Source organism: Thermobia domestica, chromosome 17, assembly GCF_964235325.1.
Source record: "Thermobia domestica chromosome 17, izTheDome1.hap1.1, whole genome shotgun sequence".
NCBI classification, from domain to species: Eukaryota; Metazoa; Arthropoda; class Insecta; order Zygentoma; family Lepismatidae; genus Thermobia; species Thermobia domestica.
In genome coordinates this window covers 119243239-119264772 of record NC_137470.1, presented here as the reverse complement: position 1 = coordinate 119264772, position 21534 = coordinate 119243239, and the positions used below count along the sequence as shown (strand labels likewise).

The 21534-nt window shown below is 32.9% G+C and overlaps 1 protein-coding gene across 1 annotated transcript in view; it reads left to right on the top strand.

The window, feature by feature from the left end:
• Window positions 1-21534, top strand: part of LOC145674667 (uncharacterized) — a 271952-nt gene that overhangs the window by 228922 nt on the left and 21496 nt on the right. The window contains exon 6 of the mRNA XM_081744892.1: window positions 11566-11688. Coding sequence (XP_081601018.1) covers window positions 11566-11688 — 123 coding nt within the window. The remainder of the gene's footprint in view (window positions 1-11565; window positions 11689-21534) is intronic.

The window sequence follows — 21534 nt, the reverse complement described above, 5'->3', positions numbered from 1 at the left end:
TATGATGTACCCTAACGTTTTGTAATGCAAAAAAATACAAGCATATATATAGGTGTATTTTAGGGGATTTCCGGGCTTGATCCCCTAAAAATTTTATGTTTATTCAAATAAAATACTGCAAAGTGAATGAAATATATTGTATAATGTTCACATTTCTAAGAATGAAGTTAGCAAAGCCCCCCGAAATATATATATGAATAATTTTCATTTCGGACGTATTGTTTTAGGTATTCAACTGTGTTCACATTTCTCATTTTTAGCGTTTTGGTATATGAATTATCGACATAGCGGGCTAGTAAACGGGACAGGGATTTCAAAAGTGACAGTTTTTCGGATAATGTGTTCTCAGTCACTTCACAGTAGAAATTTATATTTATAAAAAAGTTCTCTTATATTTTAAAAAAAGGAAGAATAATTTTAAATTGCCGCACGGAGGCTAGATCCGTCCCCCTTCGTTTCAGAAATATCATTAGCAGTACTAAACCCGCTTGACCACAGACGCAACTTACAAGAATTTGTGTTATAATATTGATAATAGAATCGCTCCAGCACAGGTTTCTGCTTGGATGTTTAAATATCCATTTTATGTCGGTTTTAGCAATTTCTATTTAAGATAATGGTTGATTTTGCATATTGTAACTGTGGATGAGGTGTGCAATCAATATTAATCTTAAAAGAGTAGTTTGATTTTGGTTTTACATTTTCACTTCGCTCGGATAACAGTACGATTTGTAGCTAGTGTCTATATAAAGAACGGCGGGAACATACAATTCCTTGTGTATAGATCTGTGGAAATTGTGACGGATATAGGCTTAGTTTTTGAACGAGTTTTCAGCTTTTTGTGAACAGGTGTATACAGTTATTTGCAGTAACTTAGAACGACAGGGGCACGAACACAGATACATCGAGCATATTTAATATTTCAAAGGCTCTCCCATCGAGAATCGAAATTCAGAGCCCGTCTACTGAACTATCTGATGGGTAGGTTGCCTGGTTCGTTCGCAATTCAATTAAGCTTCTGACCAGTGTTGGTAAGTAACGTAACGCAAATAACGGGTTATATTTTTCCAAAGTAACTGTGAGGGTAACGCGTTACAAATTTTTAAGTAACGTACCTAGTTTGCATTACTTTTCTCGCGTTTGGAAACAAATGTGTCTTTGCTTTAAGTGAATTTCTCAGAATGAAACAATCGAGCATGAACTACGTATGTCAGTGACCGACAGTGACAAACACAAAGAGAAACAGATAAGTTCGTAGTGCCACTTGCTGTTTCTGGAAGAGCAGGAAGATGAGATGGAAGGTTTTCCTTTGTTTAAAATTATAATCGAAGGGCATTATTATGTGCAGGACTAATTTTCTCTCTTTTTCTTTCTCTTTCTCTTATGTTTCACAAATATTATATGTTTCGGGCATTTTTGAATATTAGCTATGTTTTATGTCTGGTTATTTGGTAGTATTATTTTTTAGTATTACGGTTCTTCCAAATAAATTTTAACTAACACAGTAGTAACCAATGTTTTGTTTACTGATTTTCTGGAGGGTAAAGAATTTAGACTCTTGGATAGCTTTTGGCAACTTAAAAATTACGGCTCCCCTCCTGGGCCAGGGGTGGCCATTCCTCCATGTGCTTAAAAAAAACAGGTCTGTCTTCAGGTTTCGGTTTGGAGGCGGTATTAACTGAAGCAAATGAAATTTCTTCACTGCAATTCCATTAGACGACATTTTCTCCTTATGGATATGTGCCTGTCTTTACAGGTATTTCCTTACCTCATATCAGTAGCGAACTTACAAGAAATACTTTTTTTATTAATCTCGGAACTGGGGGAAAGGAGTGCAGTTTTTAAATATATATATATAATTAAAAGTAGCTTTTTTCTAATAAGCAAAAGTATAATCTTCAAATAAATATGAATAACTTACCCGACATTCACATTTCAGTTGCAAATTTCTTCCATTCTATTTTTAAAACATGTCTATTATGATATTTTTGTGTTTCTTATCCCATATTCCTTGAACATTCCTTACTAGTTTTATTAATATGTCTTTCATAATCAAATCATTTAACACTGCAGCAAAACCTCTCAGGCATAGACATACAGAATCCTCTGCAGACGAAATTTTAAACAAATGAAGACTTTATTCCTTGCAGCGCTTCAAGGAGAACCAAACAAAACATGAGCCACAGCGGTGCTTCCGCTGAACATCGATGTAAAATCAAACTCGGTTGTTTATCAACGCGACCACTGATTCACCCTCGCGGTCGACCTCTAGGTCGCAATGTAGCGTACCCGCATGTGGATACTCATTTGAATCCATATGTTTGTGCCAGTATCGAGAGTGACACATCCACCTTGATCACGAGGTCTCTTCAGTATCTTTCTAACCTTGGGTCTTATTTTAACAACTTGTGCAAATATCCGGAGGTTCCAGACCTCCCGGCTCCGCCACTGATTGATAGCATGCATTTTTCCTAAACATCATCAGTCTCTGTTCACTTCTACATTCAGCCACAATTTTATTCTTTCAAGCCAAAGAGAATACATTCGTTCTCCTTCGCATTTGGCATTCTTAAAAATAAAATTGTTATAATTAAACGTGCAATTTTGCCATTTTCAATGTAAATTTCTGTCCCCTCCTCCGCAAAACAAATCTCATGGGCACAACTTGCGTGAATGGTCTCCCTGTTGCAAATAGAAAAATTGATTGTTTTCTATGTTTTCTGCAAGACTATTACCAAAATATAGAATTTCATATCCAGTATTTCTGTTTACTTTGTACTGGAATTAATAAAATTGGAAGTAATTGTTTTGTGTATGTATAATTGTGCATACACAAAAACCGTTATGGATAAATGTTTTGTGCTGCTATATATAAATGTATGAAAATTGTTAGGAAAGTTTCTAGAGGGTGGAAAATATTCTTCCCAGGTTGGGACAACAGTAATTAAGTTAGTGCCAGTTAAAGAAAAACTAGAGACAGGGAATTTCCTTAGCTTTCCCCCTTACAAAAACGTTTTGTAAGTAACAAACGTTCTGTGTCTGACATATGATTGCCTCCGGGTTCAGTATGGCTCCGTGGATGAGTGAGTAGTGTCGCTGCTTAGTAATCATAAGTTCCATGGTTCGAGTCCTGCTCAGAGCAGTCCAATTTTTTCATTATTTGTTTCCCATATCTGAAGATGTTTATCCCTCTCAGTAATCACCTGGTGCTCTCAACTGAGTTCTTTACTTGAATTCAGCAATTGGTAGTGGGATGCTCTCAGGTTTGAGTGAGCTTTTACATGTGTACTTACCAAATCAAGATTTTAGACAAAATATGGATGCTATCCGATCATTTTGTCTCAAATTCTAAATTTGCGCATGTGACTGTATCTCTCTGTCATCATATTTGCATCTCTCGTTCTCCAATGCCATCAGCTATGGCATGAGATTCCTTGGGAGCAAAACTTGAAATCATAAAAGTGCCGTACCAATGGGATCACTCTCATTAAGCAATTAATTAAATGTATGTGTTTTCACACTGAAGGAGGGGGGTATCCGCTCTTTCTATCCTCCTGAAGTGACAGAGTATTTATTCAGACTCTGCAAAGTCATTTCAGATCAAACGACAGAAAGAGTGCTCATTCCAACAGCAACAGGATTGGACTTTAACTTTTTGTTTCAATTTATCGTCTCAAATAGGCCAAATATCAAGTAATATGTTTTCCATAAGAAGTATACGTCTAAGATTTATTTCATTTGTGAGAAATGATGCTGTAGACGATAGTGGGAATTTCGCCCAAGTGTACGGGAATTTTCAGTGTCTGGCGATTATGCCACCCGCCTCCTTTTAAAGTTAATTCGTTTGGAATACTTCCAGGCAAATGCTTCGGTCTCAACTGGTGGAGCAATATAGCCGTAAACCTCCATATGGCTGTACCATCCACAAGTGTCCCTCGCTGTACAAGAGAATGTGAAAATTTTTAAAGAACAGCTGTATGAGAATGGTTCTAGTAAAAAGGATATCGTTAAAGCATTTGTAAAAATGAAAATGAAATGAAATCTTTGAGTTTTACGTCACACGATTATGCCGGTTAGGCGAAAGGAGACGGTGATGATGAGTGATGAATGAAATGGTGGAATAAATAAAGTGGGAACAAACGGGAAAACCCCGAGAAAACGCACGCACACGGTGTTTGTCCACCACAAGTTTAACTTGGCGGGGGCTGGGATCTAAAGCATTTGTAGTCTCTGGAAAAGGTAAAAGTGGGGAGGAAGCTCAGGGGGTATGGAGAGATATTGTAGGGCTAAGAGAAGATACCTAGATTTTAAAAAAGATGTTAGGACAGCAAGGAGTCAAGGTGTATAGAAAAGGCAGCAGAACGTTGTTGGGCATGGTTAAAAGCAAAGGGAGGAAAAAAGAGAAAATAGATCTGAAATGTGTCTTTTATTGTATAAATTGTAAGGATTGTGATATGAAATATATTGGGGAAACGGGGAAATAATTGAAAGAAAGAATTAAACAACATAAAAGTGATGTGAAATATGGCAGAGAAACTAACACAATCTTTAAACACGTAAAAGAAAAAGGGCATGATGTGAACTGAGAAGAAGTTATTGTGCTGGAAAGGGAAAAAAGGTTGTGACCGAGAAAGTGGAAAATACTTGGTGGATAGAAAAGGAAGGGGATGTAAACTTAATGAATTGGACCAAACGTATCACCATTCATAAAGAATGGAGAAATATTATTGATAAATACAGAAAAATGTATGTGAATTAATGTATTCAATGGTTGTTTGCTCCTTGTTGTTTCTTCCTGTTAGAATGTTATGTTTTCATATTGGCCAGTTCAGATAGATTTCCACGTTTCTAATTGGCTGTTTGAATGGGCCAATGAGAGAGCAGATAGGGAAATGAATTGTTTATATACACCTGAGTAGTTGTTGTATCACTCACAGTACCCTGATGAAGATCTTGGCTAGAAGATCGAAAGTCACGTGTAAATGAATTTTTATATTAAATAAGTGCAGTCCTGTTCAGTAGTGTGTTTATTTTTCTTATAAATAAAATAAAGGGTTTGTTTGTGTGTGTGTGTGTTTCCCTATGTGCGGCCTGGGGACCAGACGAGTGGTTTAAGAGTTACCAAATTTGGGTCACGGGTACCTTAGGCCAGGTCCGAGACCATGTCCAAACATTTTAAAGATGAGAACCGGGGGCCTCAAGGGGGACGTTTAAGTGTAAATGTAAAAGTGGTAGAAAATGACCGATATTGGCGCCAAGTTCATAGTTTTTGAGAACGCTGCGGTCTATAGTGAACCTCCCATCGCTTTAAGTTTCACGTTCACTCCATTCGGCTGCAAATCGTGGGTCATCGGAGGGGTGATACCGAGACATATAAAAATATTCCAAAATGATCGATATTAATGTCAAATCCAAACTTTTCGCTTTCTCTGAGTTGAATGGTTACACCTCTATTGGCGGCTACTTTACAATTCAGCTAGCATTGTATGAAGCCCAGCGGTCACCGGGGAGGATACCAAGACATGTAAAATAAACATAAGTGACTGATAATAGTGTCAAATCCATTAGTGAAATAAGAGTTTTTCTTTTGTTGTTCAGTTTGTTTACATAGATATTTTATCTGACCCGTGCGAAATGCGGGCATTTCAGCTAGTTTTAAAACAAGGAAAAGAATAGAAACAATACGCAAAAACCAAAACTACTCCCAGTACAAAACATTACTACGAAAGACTGAAACGAATAGCTGAGCTTCTACTACATGACCTATAATTCTGGCTATACTATGTTAAAAACCATGTGTTCTATATTCCAAACGGACTTGAACTAGTGTCCACGCTATTGAAGACGGTAGCAGATATGTTTGTAACGTTACACACAAGGTTATTTGACATTAAGGTGTGTAGTATGCTCCAGATTTTTATGCATAAATGTAAGACCGATTCTCATGCCACATCGAATTTTGGTTTATGGCTGACTATTCTTCAAAGAATGTTCGATACATTGTCTCCGTATAACGTATATGTAGGAGGTATCGCAAGCGTAGAAGCATATTAATATTATTATTCATTGAAGTGGCTATATGGAGTGAAGATGATAATTTATTATTATTATTATTATTATTATTATTATTATTATTATTATTATTATTATCATTATAAGCATAATTTTGAACTTTCGTGTAGACATTACAGAGTAGTGTCGTAATGTTCCGTGGATTGTATGTTTTTTCCTTTATTAGTGGACATTAGTTTGTCTTCAGGATGTCGAATAAGTGAATTTTGGTGTGCACTTTTGTGAAAATAACCTTACAAGAAGAAGACGATTTCCTTCAAAGAACAGAGCTGAACTTAGTAATATTTGGATTTTGTTTTTAGCTGGCAAGATAGCGTAAGGGTAACGTGCTGGACTTACGAGTAGAATACTTTTAAACATAGGTTCAAGAGAAAGCTTATTTCTTTTACAAATGATCGTGAAGAATAGAAGAGTGATTTCACATAATAAACTAGCAATCAATAAGAATGTAGAAGCACACTTCGTAACTGGATAGAGATAATTTAGGAATGTTTTTTGAGAAAGTGCAAATCATAACTACGGGGGCTACTAGGACAATTCGAAACACCAAATTGATCCGTACTATCTACTTGTAATGTTATATTTTAGAAAGAACCACAATTCTATTTGTTAAACATATTTCGGGTAGAATAATAGTTGTTGTATTCGTAACGTGCTAGACCTCCAAACTGAAAATCTCATTTCGAATCCCCATCAGGTAGTATCATTTTCCCCATAAAATAATCGCTACCAACAGAGAATCTTCCGCGGTTAGAGAAGTTACGTGGCTAATCTGATTGAATAGTGTGTGGGTTCTTCATCATGCATTCTAATGATATTTAATTTTCATATTAATATTCGTCTCTCTTTCTGTTTATCCATTTTCTTGGCGTTTCCTTATCTTGTCTTCCATCTTTCTCTTCTATCCCTCTCTCTTTATTTCTCTCCCACACCCACAAGTACACACACACACACAAACACAAACTTTATGTCAAGGAAACAGGCAAAATCTTTTTTTCCTGTGGCAGAAAAATATCACTCATTCATTTTTCTTTCACTCTTTTTCTTTATTTTGGTTCAGTTTGCGTTACTGTTCTGGAATAAAAGGTATGCCCTGAGCTATCTACTAGATTTATTATAATGCATTTAATAATCAAACTGATTGTCCAACCGTACGACGGAGAAACAAAACATGTATTAAACTCTAGGCATGATCCTAGACGTGTCTCGGTACTCTACAGTTTCCGTGAAAATTCATACTTTATTTGAACTGCAAGTTTCGCATTCATTTTTGAAAGTGACTTAATTATTTTTTTCGAACACCCTCTATATATTCGAATAGTTATAAGGAACACAAAACAAACGTTATTTATATATTAGTGTTTGATTTCTGGAAACGAAACTTTATATGATAAGTTCTGTTCTTACAACGTTTAAATTTTATGCTTTTTATCTGTGCTCATTTTTCATTTCTTCTTCTGCCCCCTTTCCTCTGTCTCACGTCTGTACATGTAACACATATATATTGGTTTCAATTTATCATTGAGATGTGTTTAAGTTTCTCCCTAAATCAATTTATGAATATTGTTTCTTCTCATTTTTATTCTTTAATGATACTAATACATGAATATTTTGAAATGAGAATTGAGCTCATGTTATTGCTGATTTTAAAGTGGGAGAGAGGAAAGAAGGAGAGAGCGGGGATCTCTTTACCAGACCAATTATGTTATAACAAGGTGTATATTGAATGGAATATTTCCACGACTTAGCTGTCGCAATTTTTATGTGGGGTGTGTAAGTTCAGTAACTCAACATCAATAGAACCAACCAGAAGTGTTTTCGTAACTGAAAAACGCAACATGAAATGTGAAATATCTTTTAACGAACTGTCGAGGTTCGAGTTCACACATTTACACTTTCGGGTACCGATTACCTCGAAATCATGGTAGCCAGATTTAGCGCTTAATAGGGGTATTATATTTAAATAAAAGGGACAATCACAGCAAAATGCAGGAGTCTCTTTAATTCCAGTATATTTCATTATTATTTCTTGGATCTAAGCCTGTACAATATGTCAATATATTGATATGGTTGATATCGATATTTACATATGTCAACATTCGATGTAGCAAATAAGTCGACGACGATATATCAACATCCTAAATTTTTGATATCGATATTTGGAGACGGCTAGGTGTAGGTTACCCCTAACTCTTGTTATTTGCTATAGATGGAGAAATAACCGTTAACTTTAACAATAATGTCTTATAATGGCAACTTATTTATTACAACAAGTTGTAATGTAAATAAATCCACTTGCAAATTCGCAATATTGTATAATGTCATTTGTTAACCGCAAGTACTTTTGTTCCCAAGCAAAATAAACAAAAAATGCCTGTCAAAAGCAAGTGCTTCGAACTTCGACGTATAATTTATCACAAAAAAGTTGTTTGTACCTCTCTCTGGGAGACTTCTATCTCTTTTGGCCTTTGGGACCGCTCATTGATAAAAGGTGCACACATGAGAGTGAGATATTTTCAAAGGGAAACGAGTTTTTAATAATAATAATAATAATAATAATAATAATAATAATAATAATTATTATTATTATTATTATTATTATTATTATTATTATTATTATTATTATTATTATATTAATAATAATAATAACTATTACTGTTATTATTACTATTATTATAAAAAGTTGGTTTACAACTAGGGTTCCATCACTTTTTCTTGTATCGGAGGCCCATGCTACGCTACAGGTGTCCTTTACGCTGTTTTTGTCTCTCGTTTCGCTTCGTGTAAATATGATTTTTTTGTGCTTTTAGGCTTTTATAATAAACTTTTACATTGCGTAACTTTTTTTTCTTTTTTACGAGATTTTCTTTTTACGCTACGGCCGCAAGTGTGCTGCGCCACTGGTGTCCGTTATTCAGTGTTCGTCTCTGTTTCCGTTTCGTGTGTATATGTGTTTTTTGTGCTGTTGGGCTTTTATATTAAACCTATACATTATGCAAAATTTTCCTTTTTCTACGAGATTTTTTTTGAAGAATGTGAGAAACTACTCTCCTTTGGTATCCACGTCTAACCATTTATGATGTTTAGGTGCGATCATTTTGTAATTTTTGCTTCATCCATTGTTTTCACGTTAAGAAAATTGTCATTCTTAACAATTTGTTTTATTGTATTATTTGTAATTTGCCACACTGATATCCTAGTATCGAAATTGAGGTACGGTGCAACGTTTTTCTAGCTCTTAACCACCATAACGATCGTGTTTCTTTTGTTGCCTACTATTGCATGAATTAGATAATTGTAATTGTAATGTAATTTTAGAGTTGTCCATACTTGATGGTAGAATAATAGCTTTTTGGCAAGTAAATACAGGGGCAAATGTCACTAATCTCTTACAGTTATCAACAAGAATGTGAATTAAGGTAAGAATTAACAACAACAAAGATAAGTACTATTAATATATATTGGTATCTGTAATAGACTACGCAATATTTTACAGAGCAATTTAACGAGCAGAAACTTGAAGAACACGACTAACCTCTCTCGTAATTCCTTTCCTTTGCGGATACTTTATTATACTAGAAACAGATGTAAAGGTAACATTCGTATCTCGTAAGCGATTGGCATTCGTACAAAAATCCGTTCAGATTCTGAATTTTAGGAAGTTTCTAGCATAATTAGGTGTGACACATATACCTCTTCTATTTAGAAAATATCGTGATATATAATATGATGGAATTCAAGATAGCAGCCATGGTCTACACATAATCATTTAATTCAGTTTCTAGAAAAATACCAACTTGCAACATATGCTCCTTCTCCGTCGACGCAGTTCTTTGTAGAAGTGCCCTGTCCGGATACTTTACTAGCGTGTCCCAACATTTTTGACTAACCCTGTATACCGATCTACATACAATTCTTACAACAAACTAAAACAGGTGCTCTCCATTAAATATTTGTTCATACTAATAAGTATTTTATACTTTAATACAGGGGTTCAAGTGGAATTTCAGGACTGAGATAGACAGTCCTTCATAGATGTAGCCTGATCGGACTTGTCATGAAAGTACAAATCAAGATAGATGTGAACGCAAGCACAGTTTCGTGGGAAATCGACTTAGGCGACAGCGTTTGTTGCAGAACAAACAAAAATCAAACAAAATCAGGATCAGTATTCAAGTCTCCTATTTATACTAATAACCCTTCAGCTTAGTTAGGGAAGGCCGTCTCCTCGCGCCTCCTAATTAAATTCCTTTTCTCATCTCCGGATTTTGAGCCGTGAGCCTGCTTTTACCGGGAAAATTTTCTCGCGTAGCCTTTTCATTCCGGACCCTTTTATCGAGTGTCCCTTTCGAATTGGGCCCTTCTAACCTTGGGCCCATTTGACACGGGGCTGTCTTTGCTTTTTCAGTCTTCACCCTTCTGTCCAAGTACTTGTGACATGGAATCGATTTGTTATTAGACAATTTATTCATATTTTTGACGACACTGATGTGGTCATTCCAAATTAATATGTTTGCCAGCAAGTGAAATATACCTCCAAAACAAATGTATTAAATTGTCAAAAATGTGTTGGAAAAATTACCAGAAATACTCTCAAAAATTGTGTATGGAATCAGTCGCTGTAACCCTCCTTTAGAATGCGATTGCTAATAAACATAAAATCTAGAGAAGGGAGTGAGTAATAAGGAACACCAAAGTGGGATTATATAAAATTATTTCGGTGTAAGCGTTGTGAATTGTGGTTGTGATTTTTCTCTTGGATATTTAAGTGTGGTAATATGTGGGCTATCCAAAAGTACATGTTTCAGAATCCTCACGCAACAAGTGTTAAAGACGGAGTTTGGCTACAAGCATATAATTTGAAGTACTAATCAACTACCTCTATAAAAAATGTTGCCAACGTACCGCAGTATTCTGAAAGTTTGATATTTGGATAGGGAACATACTAGTTCCTAAGTGAAGTCCTGACCCGACTACAGTAGATCCCATAGTTTTGGAGCTATGGGCCTTTAAACTTCATTTCTTTATGTTTTTGGTAGCCTATAATTTCCAAAGGAAGCACTTGTTCACCCAGGATGGTCTATACTTTTCGTCTTACCTTGGTCTCAGGAATCAGCTCCCAAACGTTGTCGGTGTTCTTTTGAAACACCCTGTAGATAACATAGAGAATCTTGTTTTCAATAATAGTGAAAGCATGCATGGAATTTTCACCTATGCCGTGTTCTATTTAAAGTTGTTATTTACGTTTTATCAGAACATTGTTTCAGCTTGAGCTCCCTCGTGGCTAAGCGGTTAGCGTACCCGGGTTCGATTCCCGGCGGAAGCTCATGTGGTTCGGATTCCACGTTAATCAGTGGGTCCACGTCTCATATAGCCTCGCTGCTTACAGGGACGCTAAACTAAAATCAACTCAACTCAACTCATTGTTTCAGCTTGTGTTTGTGAAATGACACAAATAAAGAGTTTGTTTTTTTTTATGTCGGAAAATTACAGGCCATGCGAGGAGTTAGTAACAAATTGTTCCATAAATGGTTATCCAGTAGAATCCTGCTCTTACTTCAAGAATGAAACCAAGGGGAACTTCAACTGCATATCAATAAAATCAGATGAACAAAGGTGAGTTTTAAAATAACTAACATGGGCATATAAGCAATAATGTTTGCTAATTTGAATTAAAAGATTACTTATTCTTCATTCTCTTACTACTAGCATTCATTCTGCTCTTATTTTTACAAGTTTGTAGAATATAAGCTTTGAACATAATTATGCATCCATTGCATTATCAGAAGCATCAGAGAAAAACGAAATACACATAGATTTGCATGAACGTGTTATATACATAATGTTTTGAACATTAAATTTAATATAATACTCTATTACAACAATTACTTATTTAGCAAAGAATTTTCATTTTACTCCAATATACTGATGCGGTTAACGTGTAACTTGAGGGATCGATTCTAGAAATTCAACAGTTTGGTTTTGTTGCATTTAAAATTAACATTATAGTGTCTTTAATCAACAAAATAGTGCCGTTATTTTTCGAATAAGAGACTCATTATATGTGGATACAATGTAACATATGCAATATTAAATTATATGATGTGCGACAGATTTTACAAAGTAACGTTCAAAATATGAACATGTTTCTCGTATTGCTAAACATGTTTGGAAACGATGAAATATTATCAATGTTGTTGTAACAGGTGAATATATTGGTCAACACAATACCGCTATAGGGTCTATAATAATTTAATTAAAATTTTGTAAATATTATTGACAATAACGTACCAATTTGTACGTTGTTGATTTCTTCAGAAATAAAAATACATTGATCTCATCCAAATGAGATTCCAGTTTCTGGTTGTTTCTTCTTTTTTCTTTCTTCTTTTTTTTCTTTGTAGTTTTCCTGGGTTGTAATAGATATGCGCTGACATCATTAGTAAAAGTCTTTGACCAAACTAGTTTCTGTTTCATCTCTGGCAAGTAAGGCATACTCCATATCTAGGAGATCTTCACGATGGTGTTGTATTTTAATCCCCAGTGAAACACGCGAATTGGGGCAACACAATCGTATTAAGTAGGGACATACAGTGATAACTTGTATCGTGAGTGACGTCTCGTGTTCACGGACAAGAGTGCAACAACGGTGCAAAGGTATGATATGTGCTAAAACTTCAATATGAAACACAGCTGTTTCTCATTCTTCTACTAACAGGAAGAGTTGATTCTTGGCTGCTCGTAGTGCTTTCGAATGCCATAAGACAATAGCTTGACTGCTTAGCTGTTGACTTTCTTAACTAGCAAGGAAATATATGACAGCCAAAGAAGAACGTGTGTTCTTTCACCCGGGACCGCGTGTACAATTCTGCGAGCGTCCTAGCCATTAGACAAACAAGAATTATTGGAAACGATGAAAGTAGTATCATTGATATCAGTTCTGACGCACTTTCTCCCCAAACCCGCCACTGGCCATAGTACTTAAACAAAGTTACCCCAAACCCGCCACTGACCATAGTACTTAAACAAAGTTACCCCAAACCCGCCACTGGCCACAGTACTTAAACAAAGTTACCCCAAACCCGCCACTGACCATAGTACTTAAACAAAGTTACCCCAAACCCGCCATTGGCCATAGTACTTAAACAAAGTTACCCCAAACCCGCCACTGACCATAGTACTTAAAGTTATCCCAAACCTGCCACTGGCCATAGTACTTAAACAAAGTTACCCCAAACCCGCCACTGGCCATAGTACTTAAACAAAGTTACCCCAAACCCGCCACTGACCATAGTACTTAAACAAAGTTACAGAGCGCAAAGTATATTGAGTATTGTACCTTGTGTACTTGCTTTTATCACATTTAGAATCAAATCGTGGAAATCAATGTAATTATAACAAAGAATGAACTAAGTATTTTGAATATTTTATATTTAATAAATCATGAAAAAGTGTGTAATTTGTGGAGAATTAAAACAATTCCAAGAGTTCGCTAGAAATGGAAACAAGAGGTCTGATAATTGTAAAAGATGTTATAGAGCAGAGAATCTCAATAAAGAAGCTGAACAGGGTTTAAAATATTCTGGACCGCTGCTAGATTATTCACTCTCATCAAAAGAAGGAGTGATGGAAATACAGAATAAAATGTTAGAGCATGACTTTATAAAAATAATGTATCAATTTTTTAAGGATGCAGATACACCATTTATGATTCTAAGACCTGCTACATTATCAGAATGTAAGTTTGTAGATCCAACATGTAACCCCGTAGGTATTACATTACCAGCACCACAAGTTATTTTATTTAAAGATATAATACGTGTTGGTTTCCCACCACATCTTTCTACAAGGAGTGAAACTACATCTTGTTATGACTTAACTAATGAAGGAAATATTAATAATAAGTGTGTTGTATGTGGAATTCCTGCATATTATAATGAGAACTTTTGTTCCATATCCCATATAAAACTTCATGATTGGATACAAAAAAGATTGCCAGAATTTAAAGAAAAGGGATATAATATCACTAACTATAAATCACCACTAGATGACTAACGTAATTACTAAACACTTTCTTTGAATATATATATTTTTGCTTTAACATTAGCGGACTAGCATATAAGGACCCAATAAACTAATGCAAAGTATTCCCATAACTACAATGTTAAAGTGAGATTGAATATGCTTTTATGACATTTAAAATCATAAAAACTTACATCTAAAACTTATACCTTATAGTGCTGTCTTTGATTGAAAAAATACTTTTTGTTTGATTAAAATCGGCCTACTAATAGCTGAGTAATAAGAAGATGAACTTAAAGTGTATATGAGTATTGAATAAACGCACAGCCACAGTATATATATATATATATATATATATATATATATATATATATATATATATATATATATATATATATTCATTCATCCAACTCACTGATACATGCACACACAATCCAGTTTGCTTGGTAAGAATAAAAAAAATAAGTTGTATTAAAGCGAAGGCTATCTACTTCCATTGTATATGAGGAAGATTTTTTGCATGCAAGCTGCGTACGTGACTTCCATATGAACATATGTAAAGGAGAACTTGTTTCTTTTTAAGTCACAAGTTGCATTCCCTCAAGCAGTATATGGAAGTCTAGTAATAACAACACCAAAACTGTCACGTTATATAGCTAAACTAAGAAGTTTAAAACTTTTTCGATTGTGAAGAGAAGAAATTGTAGCTATATAACGTGACAATGTAACGTGATGATTTTTACCTTCACGTGACAATGTAACGTGATGATTTTTACCTTCACGTGACAAACAGGGTTGGAAACTAATTCTTTTTATCATGTTTTTCCAGAATTGTTAAAATTATGAATTAAGCTCTGAAACTATTACAAATAAACTAGTACTAAATAAGGTAAATATGATAATTTTTTGAAACGATAATCAACACGTTTTTAATGGCGGCTCATGAGGGAAAATATCTCCAGATCGTTATAACTTTGTTGTTTATTAACCGATTTTCAAAATTCAAACGACAATCGATAAAGAAAAAAATTGCTATTTTTTGATTGTATTGTGGATTGCATATCTCTAAGGATATTATTCAGAATTTGTTATATCTCCGTTGTTTATTAACCGATTTTCAAAATGCAAACGGCAATCAATAGACAAATAAATTTCCTATCTATTGAATGTCTTATAAATTGCATAACTCTAAGGATATAATTACAAAAAACTCAAATAAATCCCTTATTTATATATGTATCTTTAAAATTCAAATGACATTATGTTCTGTATATCCAAAGGTCTTAGTTTTTATAGTATCAGACTATAAAAACACTTATACACTTAAAATTACAAGTTCGGATATTGATAATGAAATCAAAAACACTTATACACTTAAAACATACTTAAAATTACAAGTTCGGATATTGATAATGGAATCTTCTGCTAACTTCATTCTCAATAGGAAACAATGACTTCTTAAACTCTGTCCACTGATCATAATTCAAGCTGAATAGACAGCCGTTAATATCAAAAACAACTTGAACTTCGGTTTGCACATTTTTCACAATTACATTGAAATTATTAGTAAGTATAAATTTCTTTTGAGGATCCATTCTATTCACTCCATTTTTTACTTCTGATGACATATTTTTTTTCATTTTTTGGATTCACATACAGAACTCAACAGTTGGATAATTATCTTTTAAACCAGTGTATTTTATTTTTATTCCATCTTTAACGATCTCATCAATCATTTTATCTGTTAAGTGCTTTGTAAATCTAGGTGTAAGAAATACCTTAAACTCTTCACATTCAACTAAAATGCTCTTTCCAAACTTAGTTTTAATCTTTTCCACTTTCACAATCTTATATTCTGTATTTAATTCTAATTCTCTTAATCCAGTAACCTGTTTTTGTTCAAGACTTCCAAGTTTATTTAAAAGTTCAATATGACTCGCCATCGTATTTATTATATTAAAACTTTTTAAAAATCAGTTTCTAATAGCCTCGAATTTCGTTAAGTATGTCATTGATTCTGTTAACAATATCTCTTACATTTTCATCTGTTAATTCACCATTCATGAGCTTAATTACATTAAGCTCATCTTTAAACATCCCGATTCGGTTCACCATATTTTTATAATATTCTTTCTTTGAAGCTATATTAAACCGTGTTGATAGACCAGTGATAACAGCAGAAGCCGAAGCAAATGCAGTTGTAATAATTGAATACATTGTAACAGGAATAAATACATTGATGAACCCTGTAGAAGCTGATAATAGAATTGATAACGTAATAAGAGTAGTATAAACACATTTTATTCTCTTGAACTTCCTTTTGTTTTTCATTAATAACTTTCCAAGATTTAATAGAGTATCTTCAATTAACACAATTAAATTCTCACGTGGAATGTTATCTGGAATAGTCATTTTATTAAATAAGTTTTTATGATAATATCATGAAAACACTTACAAACTAAACAAATCTAATAAACATATAATTAATTTATATCTTCTCAATTATTTTTTCTTTCTCAACATCATACTCTAAATTTTTCTTACCAATCATAACAACATAGCAAATTGTTTTATCTGGTACATCGCTTTCAAAATTAACAGTCAGTTTCAAATTACTTCTATCACTTACAGTTACTGATTTATGCTTGCTTGTGTTAATAACGAACATCGGCCTATTTTCTAAAAACTCCTTCGGGTAATAAAACATCTCAGTATTTCCAATTGTAGCTCGCTTATATACCTTATACATTTCATAAACTTTCAAATACTTATGTTTTGCAAAATCTAAGTTTAAAGATTCTAATGGCAAAGATTCATTTCTAGAATTACGAAAATGGATATTCTGAACTTTACAATGATCAAAATAGCTTGAATCTCTTTCTTGATTATCATTTCTATCAGTTTGGAAAAAGGCAATCACAAAATTAGGCATATCAAATTCACTTGAGTTAAATTGTGTGGTTAAATCGAATTCTAAATATTTACCACTAACTGATTTCTGTAAACATTGATACGTGTTAAATGAAATAGGAATCTTACCTTCTTTTAACATATTAGATCTTAACAAGGTGGCATAGTTAGGTTCATAATTAACAATAGGCATTCTTAACTCCATATTTGTAATCTTAATTTTACCTGGATGTGGTTGATCATTCTCATATGTTCCATCCTGCTTTTTTGTTTTCCAAATAGCAAATGCATTATCATCAGAACCACTTCTTTTAAATGTATATTTCAATCCTCCTTTCCACATAATATCTTTAAAATCTGAACAAAATCCTGGCAAAAGTCTTAGCAAAAACACTATTTCTTCATCTGTTCTTGCCCATGTAATTCCTTCCCATCCACATTCATCATAGTGATTTGCCTCTGGTTTTGAAATCGTACATGTGTTTACAGCTGTTGAAGTTAAACCAGGATAATCAATAATATCCAATATCTGACCATGCTTACTAACTTGAATTTGAGAAAACAAATGTGGGAAGAAATTATTAATAAGTCTAATATTTTGACCAGTAGTATATTCTCCATCACCATCTCTACCTCTAATTTCAAAATTTACATAAATATCAGCATAATAAGGATGTATGAAGCCATCACCCACGTCAATATCAAATTCAATAGACCTGTTTGGCTTATTTAAATTCTCGATTGTTTTTTGATTAGGTTTAAAGGATTGTAATTCATATGATTCTATCTTATCCATATTTATTATAAAAAATATTTGTAATCGTTTTATGAATTAAGCCCATAAAAACTTAAATATAACTTCTCCAAATATCCTTATTCCTATTCACCTGACTAATAATTTCTGAAAAACTATACCCATCTGTAAACTTTTTTAACACTGTAATGCATAAATGTCCACAAATTACCTCGTTAAAATGTTGTATACGGCTGCTATTGTACTCTATATTATGACCAAGATATTTTACGAGTGTTTTTGGCGGATTACCTCCAAATGAATCAAACACATACTTTCTATTTCCTTTTTTCCAATAACAAATCCAATGCATTCCTATATTTTTAGACGTATCAAAATTAACAATACCACACTCATTCTTCCTTGGTTGTTTAGGCAATTCATCACTCATAAATACACCTCTAAAGTTTCTTATCTTAAGTTTTTTAACAAGTTGTATTAGATCTAAATTACTTAAAGGTTTAATTTCTTCTTTTTCTTTACTGTTTTGGAGTTTACGTTTTTTGAAAGCTTACCACCTTGTTTTTCTTCCATTGCTAAGTTATGTCGCTTTTGTTCCTCTAATTCCATTTTATTTTTTTTTGCATCATCTACAGTCTTAGCAATAGCAGCCGCACCTCCAGCAACAGAACCTAGAGCACCTATTAAAGCTAAAATCGTTGGAAAAGTAAATATAAAACCACCATAATGAACTTTATTATCATTTGTCTTCATTTCTTTGTTTATTTTCTTAAGTTGTGGTATAGAAAGCGATAGAGACATACATTGTCCTTTATTTAGTTTTGCTTTATTTTGTTTGAGTTGTTTGTTAGTTAAAATGTGATCTATATTTAATTGTTTAAGTTCCTGATTAGGAATCGTAAATGTAAAACCTTTTAACTGCATATTTATTATATAATTAAAAGCTTTTTATGAAAAATTTCCATAAAAAGTACATATAAACCTAAATCTAAAAAATACTTATAAACCTAATCTTACTTTCATTACTTATAAACCTAAACCAAATCTTACTTTTGTATTCATCACTAAAGCAGTTCCAAGAGCAGGTAGTTTTTCAGTTATTAAATTAGCATCTATAGCAAAAACTCTTTCCCAAGCTTTATTTTCTAATTCCTTATCTGCAATATGTCTTGATTCTGTATCTTTATTATCCCTATAGTATATATCATGTTCTTTACAAGCCTCATCTAATGGATTAATACCTTTATCACCTCTTTCTAATCTTTCTTGTAACTTAGTAAAAGGTCCGCAAAATTCATAACCTGGTATATGTAACTCTGGAATTCCTTTCAGGTTTAAAATCTTATTCATTAATCCTTTTTCATATTTTTCACTATTCCAAAATTTTGGTGGCAGCGTATTCAATATCTTTATCAAATAACCTATACCTTTTGGATCATTAGGTATAAATTGTGCAAGTTTAGAATTAATCATATCCACTATACCTACTTTCTCATTATAAAAGTTATCATTTCCAGATTTTTCTTCCCCATCAATAACAATCAAGCGATCAATCAGTTTTCTCACATCATCCATCCATATGTATTCTTTTGATAATTCGTTATATACCTTTATTCCTTCTCCAGATTTTGGTGTCTTTTTTGAAGGTGTTGTTGGTTTTATATATTCATCCCAAATAGGTTTGATAATTTCTTTATATTTTTTACCTTTACTAGATTTTTGTTTTCTAGTACTTGGATCATTATTATGAAATGCAACACTCGAATCAATTACTATTTGTTTATATTTTTCTAGATCATCATCATTATAATTTGTCGGATTATGTTTTGTCAATAATTCCCATAAACCTTCTGTTCCTGTATAATGTCGATTATTAATAACTAAATCATCACCATGAATTTTAACTTCCGCATTTCCTATCATATGTATAATTTTCCCATCTTCATCATATGGTTGTATTCCAAAACTTTTATCATCTCTAGTTGCATAATATCTTGAGGCAATCTTACCAAAATGAGTTGTTGCTAAAGATTCTATTCCTTCTACTTTATATTTAATTTGTTTTTTCATGTGTTTTATTTCTTCTATTATAGGCGTATCACTTTCATTTATAGAACTATCATACAAAGGCGGTATTTCTAATAAGCTTGAATCCACTCTCGCACTTTTATGTACAACTGGAACTAACTCTTGAATTAGATTTTTATTTTCTTCTGCTACTTTTGATATATCTTGCCCTAAATCTTTAATTGCATCAATAACAGGCTGATCTTGTTCTTTAAATTTTTCATACTTACTTCGATTACTTTGTTTAATTTCCTTAAATCTTTTAACAAGTTCTTCTTTTAACTTAATATACTTCTTAGCTTTATTAACATCCATTTATTATATAAAGAAAAAATAAAAACATAACATAACATAACATAACATATACGTTCACCTGCGTTCATATACGTTTTGTTTACACTTTTAGAAATTCTTTAATTTTATTTCTATATTTACCATTATTCACCTTCCTAGTCATATCTATTGTTAAGAAACCATGTTCTTCACTCCAACACTTGCTACATAATGATTGTAATTTTTCAAACGACATATCAGATGCAACAAATTCATCATATATATGTTTTAAATTTACATTGTCCTGTCTAAATATACAAAGAAAGTTTAAGTTGTCCCTAATTAATTGTTTTGGTACTTTAGAATAGGTTTGTCCAAGATAGAAACAGTTCAAACCCTTATGACGACCTCGAGTAAAATATTCTCTAACGTGATTTTGTTCTTCTCATATGAAATCATCAAATACTACCACAGAATAGTCCTCACATTCATCTAATGGGATAATCTCTTCATTGTTTCCTTTTATTATTGCTATTGTGTCTTTAATATTACGTTCAATATCTCGAAAAAGTTGTATTGAGTGTTGGTATTTAGGTTGATTTAAACTTTTAGAATATATATAAACATTTGCATATGTTAACCATTTAGGTGCTAACAAAAAATTATCAATCATTAACGTCGTTTTACCACAACCACTAGGCCCAACTATTAAACATCTTATATCATCAGGTAACAACTCACCATTCCTCTTTTTCTTCGCTCTTTCTTCTGTTAACCTTACTTTAATATCCCAATTATCCATAATAGTTATTTATTATATAATAAATGAAGGTATTTAATTTAAATGGTTATTCATCTGTATTAAACATGTCATTGCATTACCCATTTGAAAACGATTTAGAAGTAGCTGTTGCAGGATTTTATACAACATACTTAACTCCAAACATTACAGAAAAGAACAACAAATTAACATTTTGTAATAGTAACTTAAAATTTACAAAACAACTCATAATTCAGCCTGGTCAATATAGTTTACAAGAATTAGAAGAATATGTTAAATCAAACCTTCCATATACCAACGATCCTTTTAAAAATATTCAATTTACTGAGGATAGAAGGAAAAATAGAGTTAAAATATTTAGCCAGCAATGTAATATAACCTTAGATACCATTAATACTGTATTAGGTTTTAGTGAAAGGAACTTGGCTGAAAATATAGAACATGTTGGAGATAAGGTGCCAATGTTTCATCCGTTTGATACTATAAATATTCACTGTGATTTAGCAGAAGGTATGATTTTAAAACACAATGATACAACACACAACGAAACAGACTTAATTGCAACATTTAGAACAAATGCAGAGTTTAGAGAACCAATTATATATGAACCTAATGAAAATATATTTTTCCCAATACATCACAATAAATTTAATAA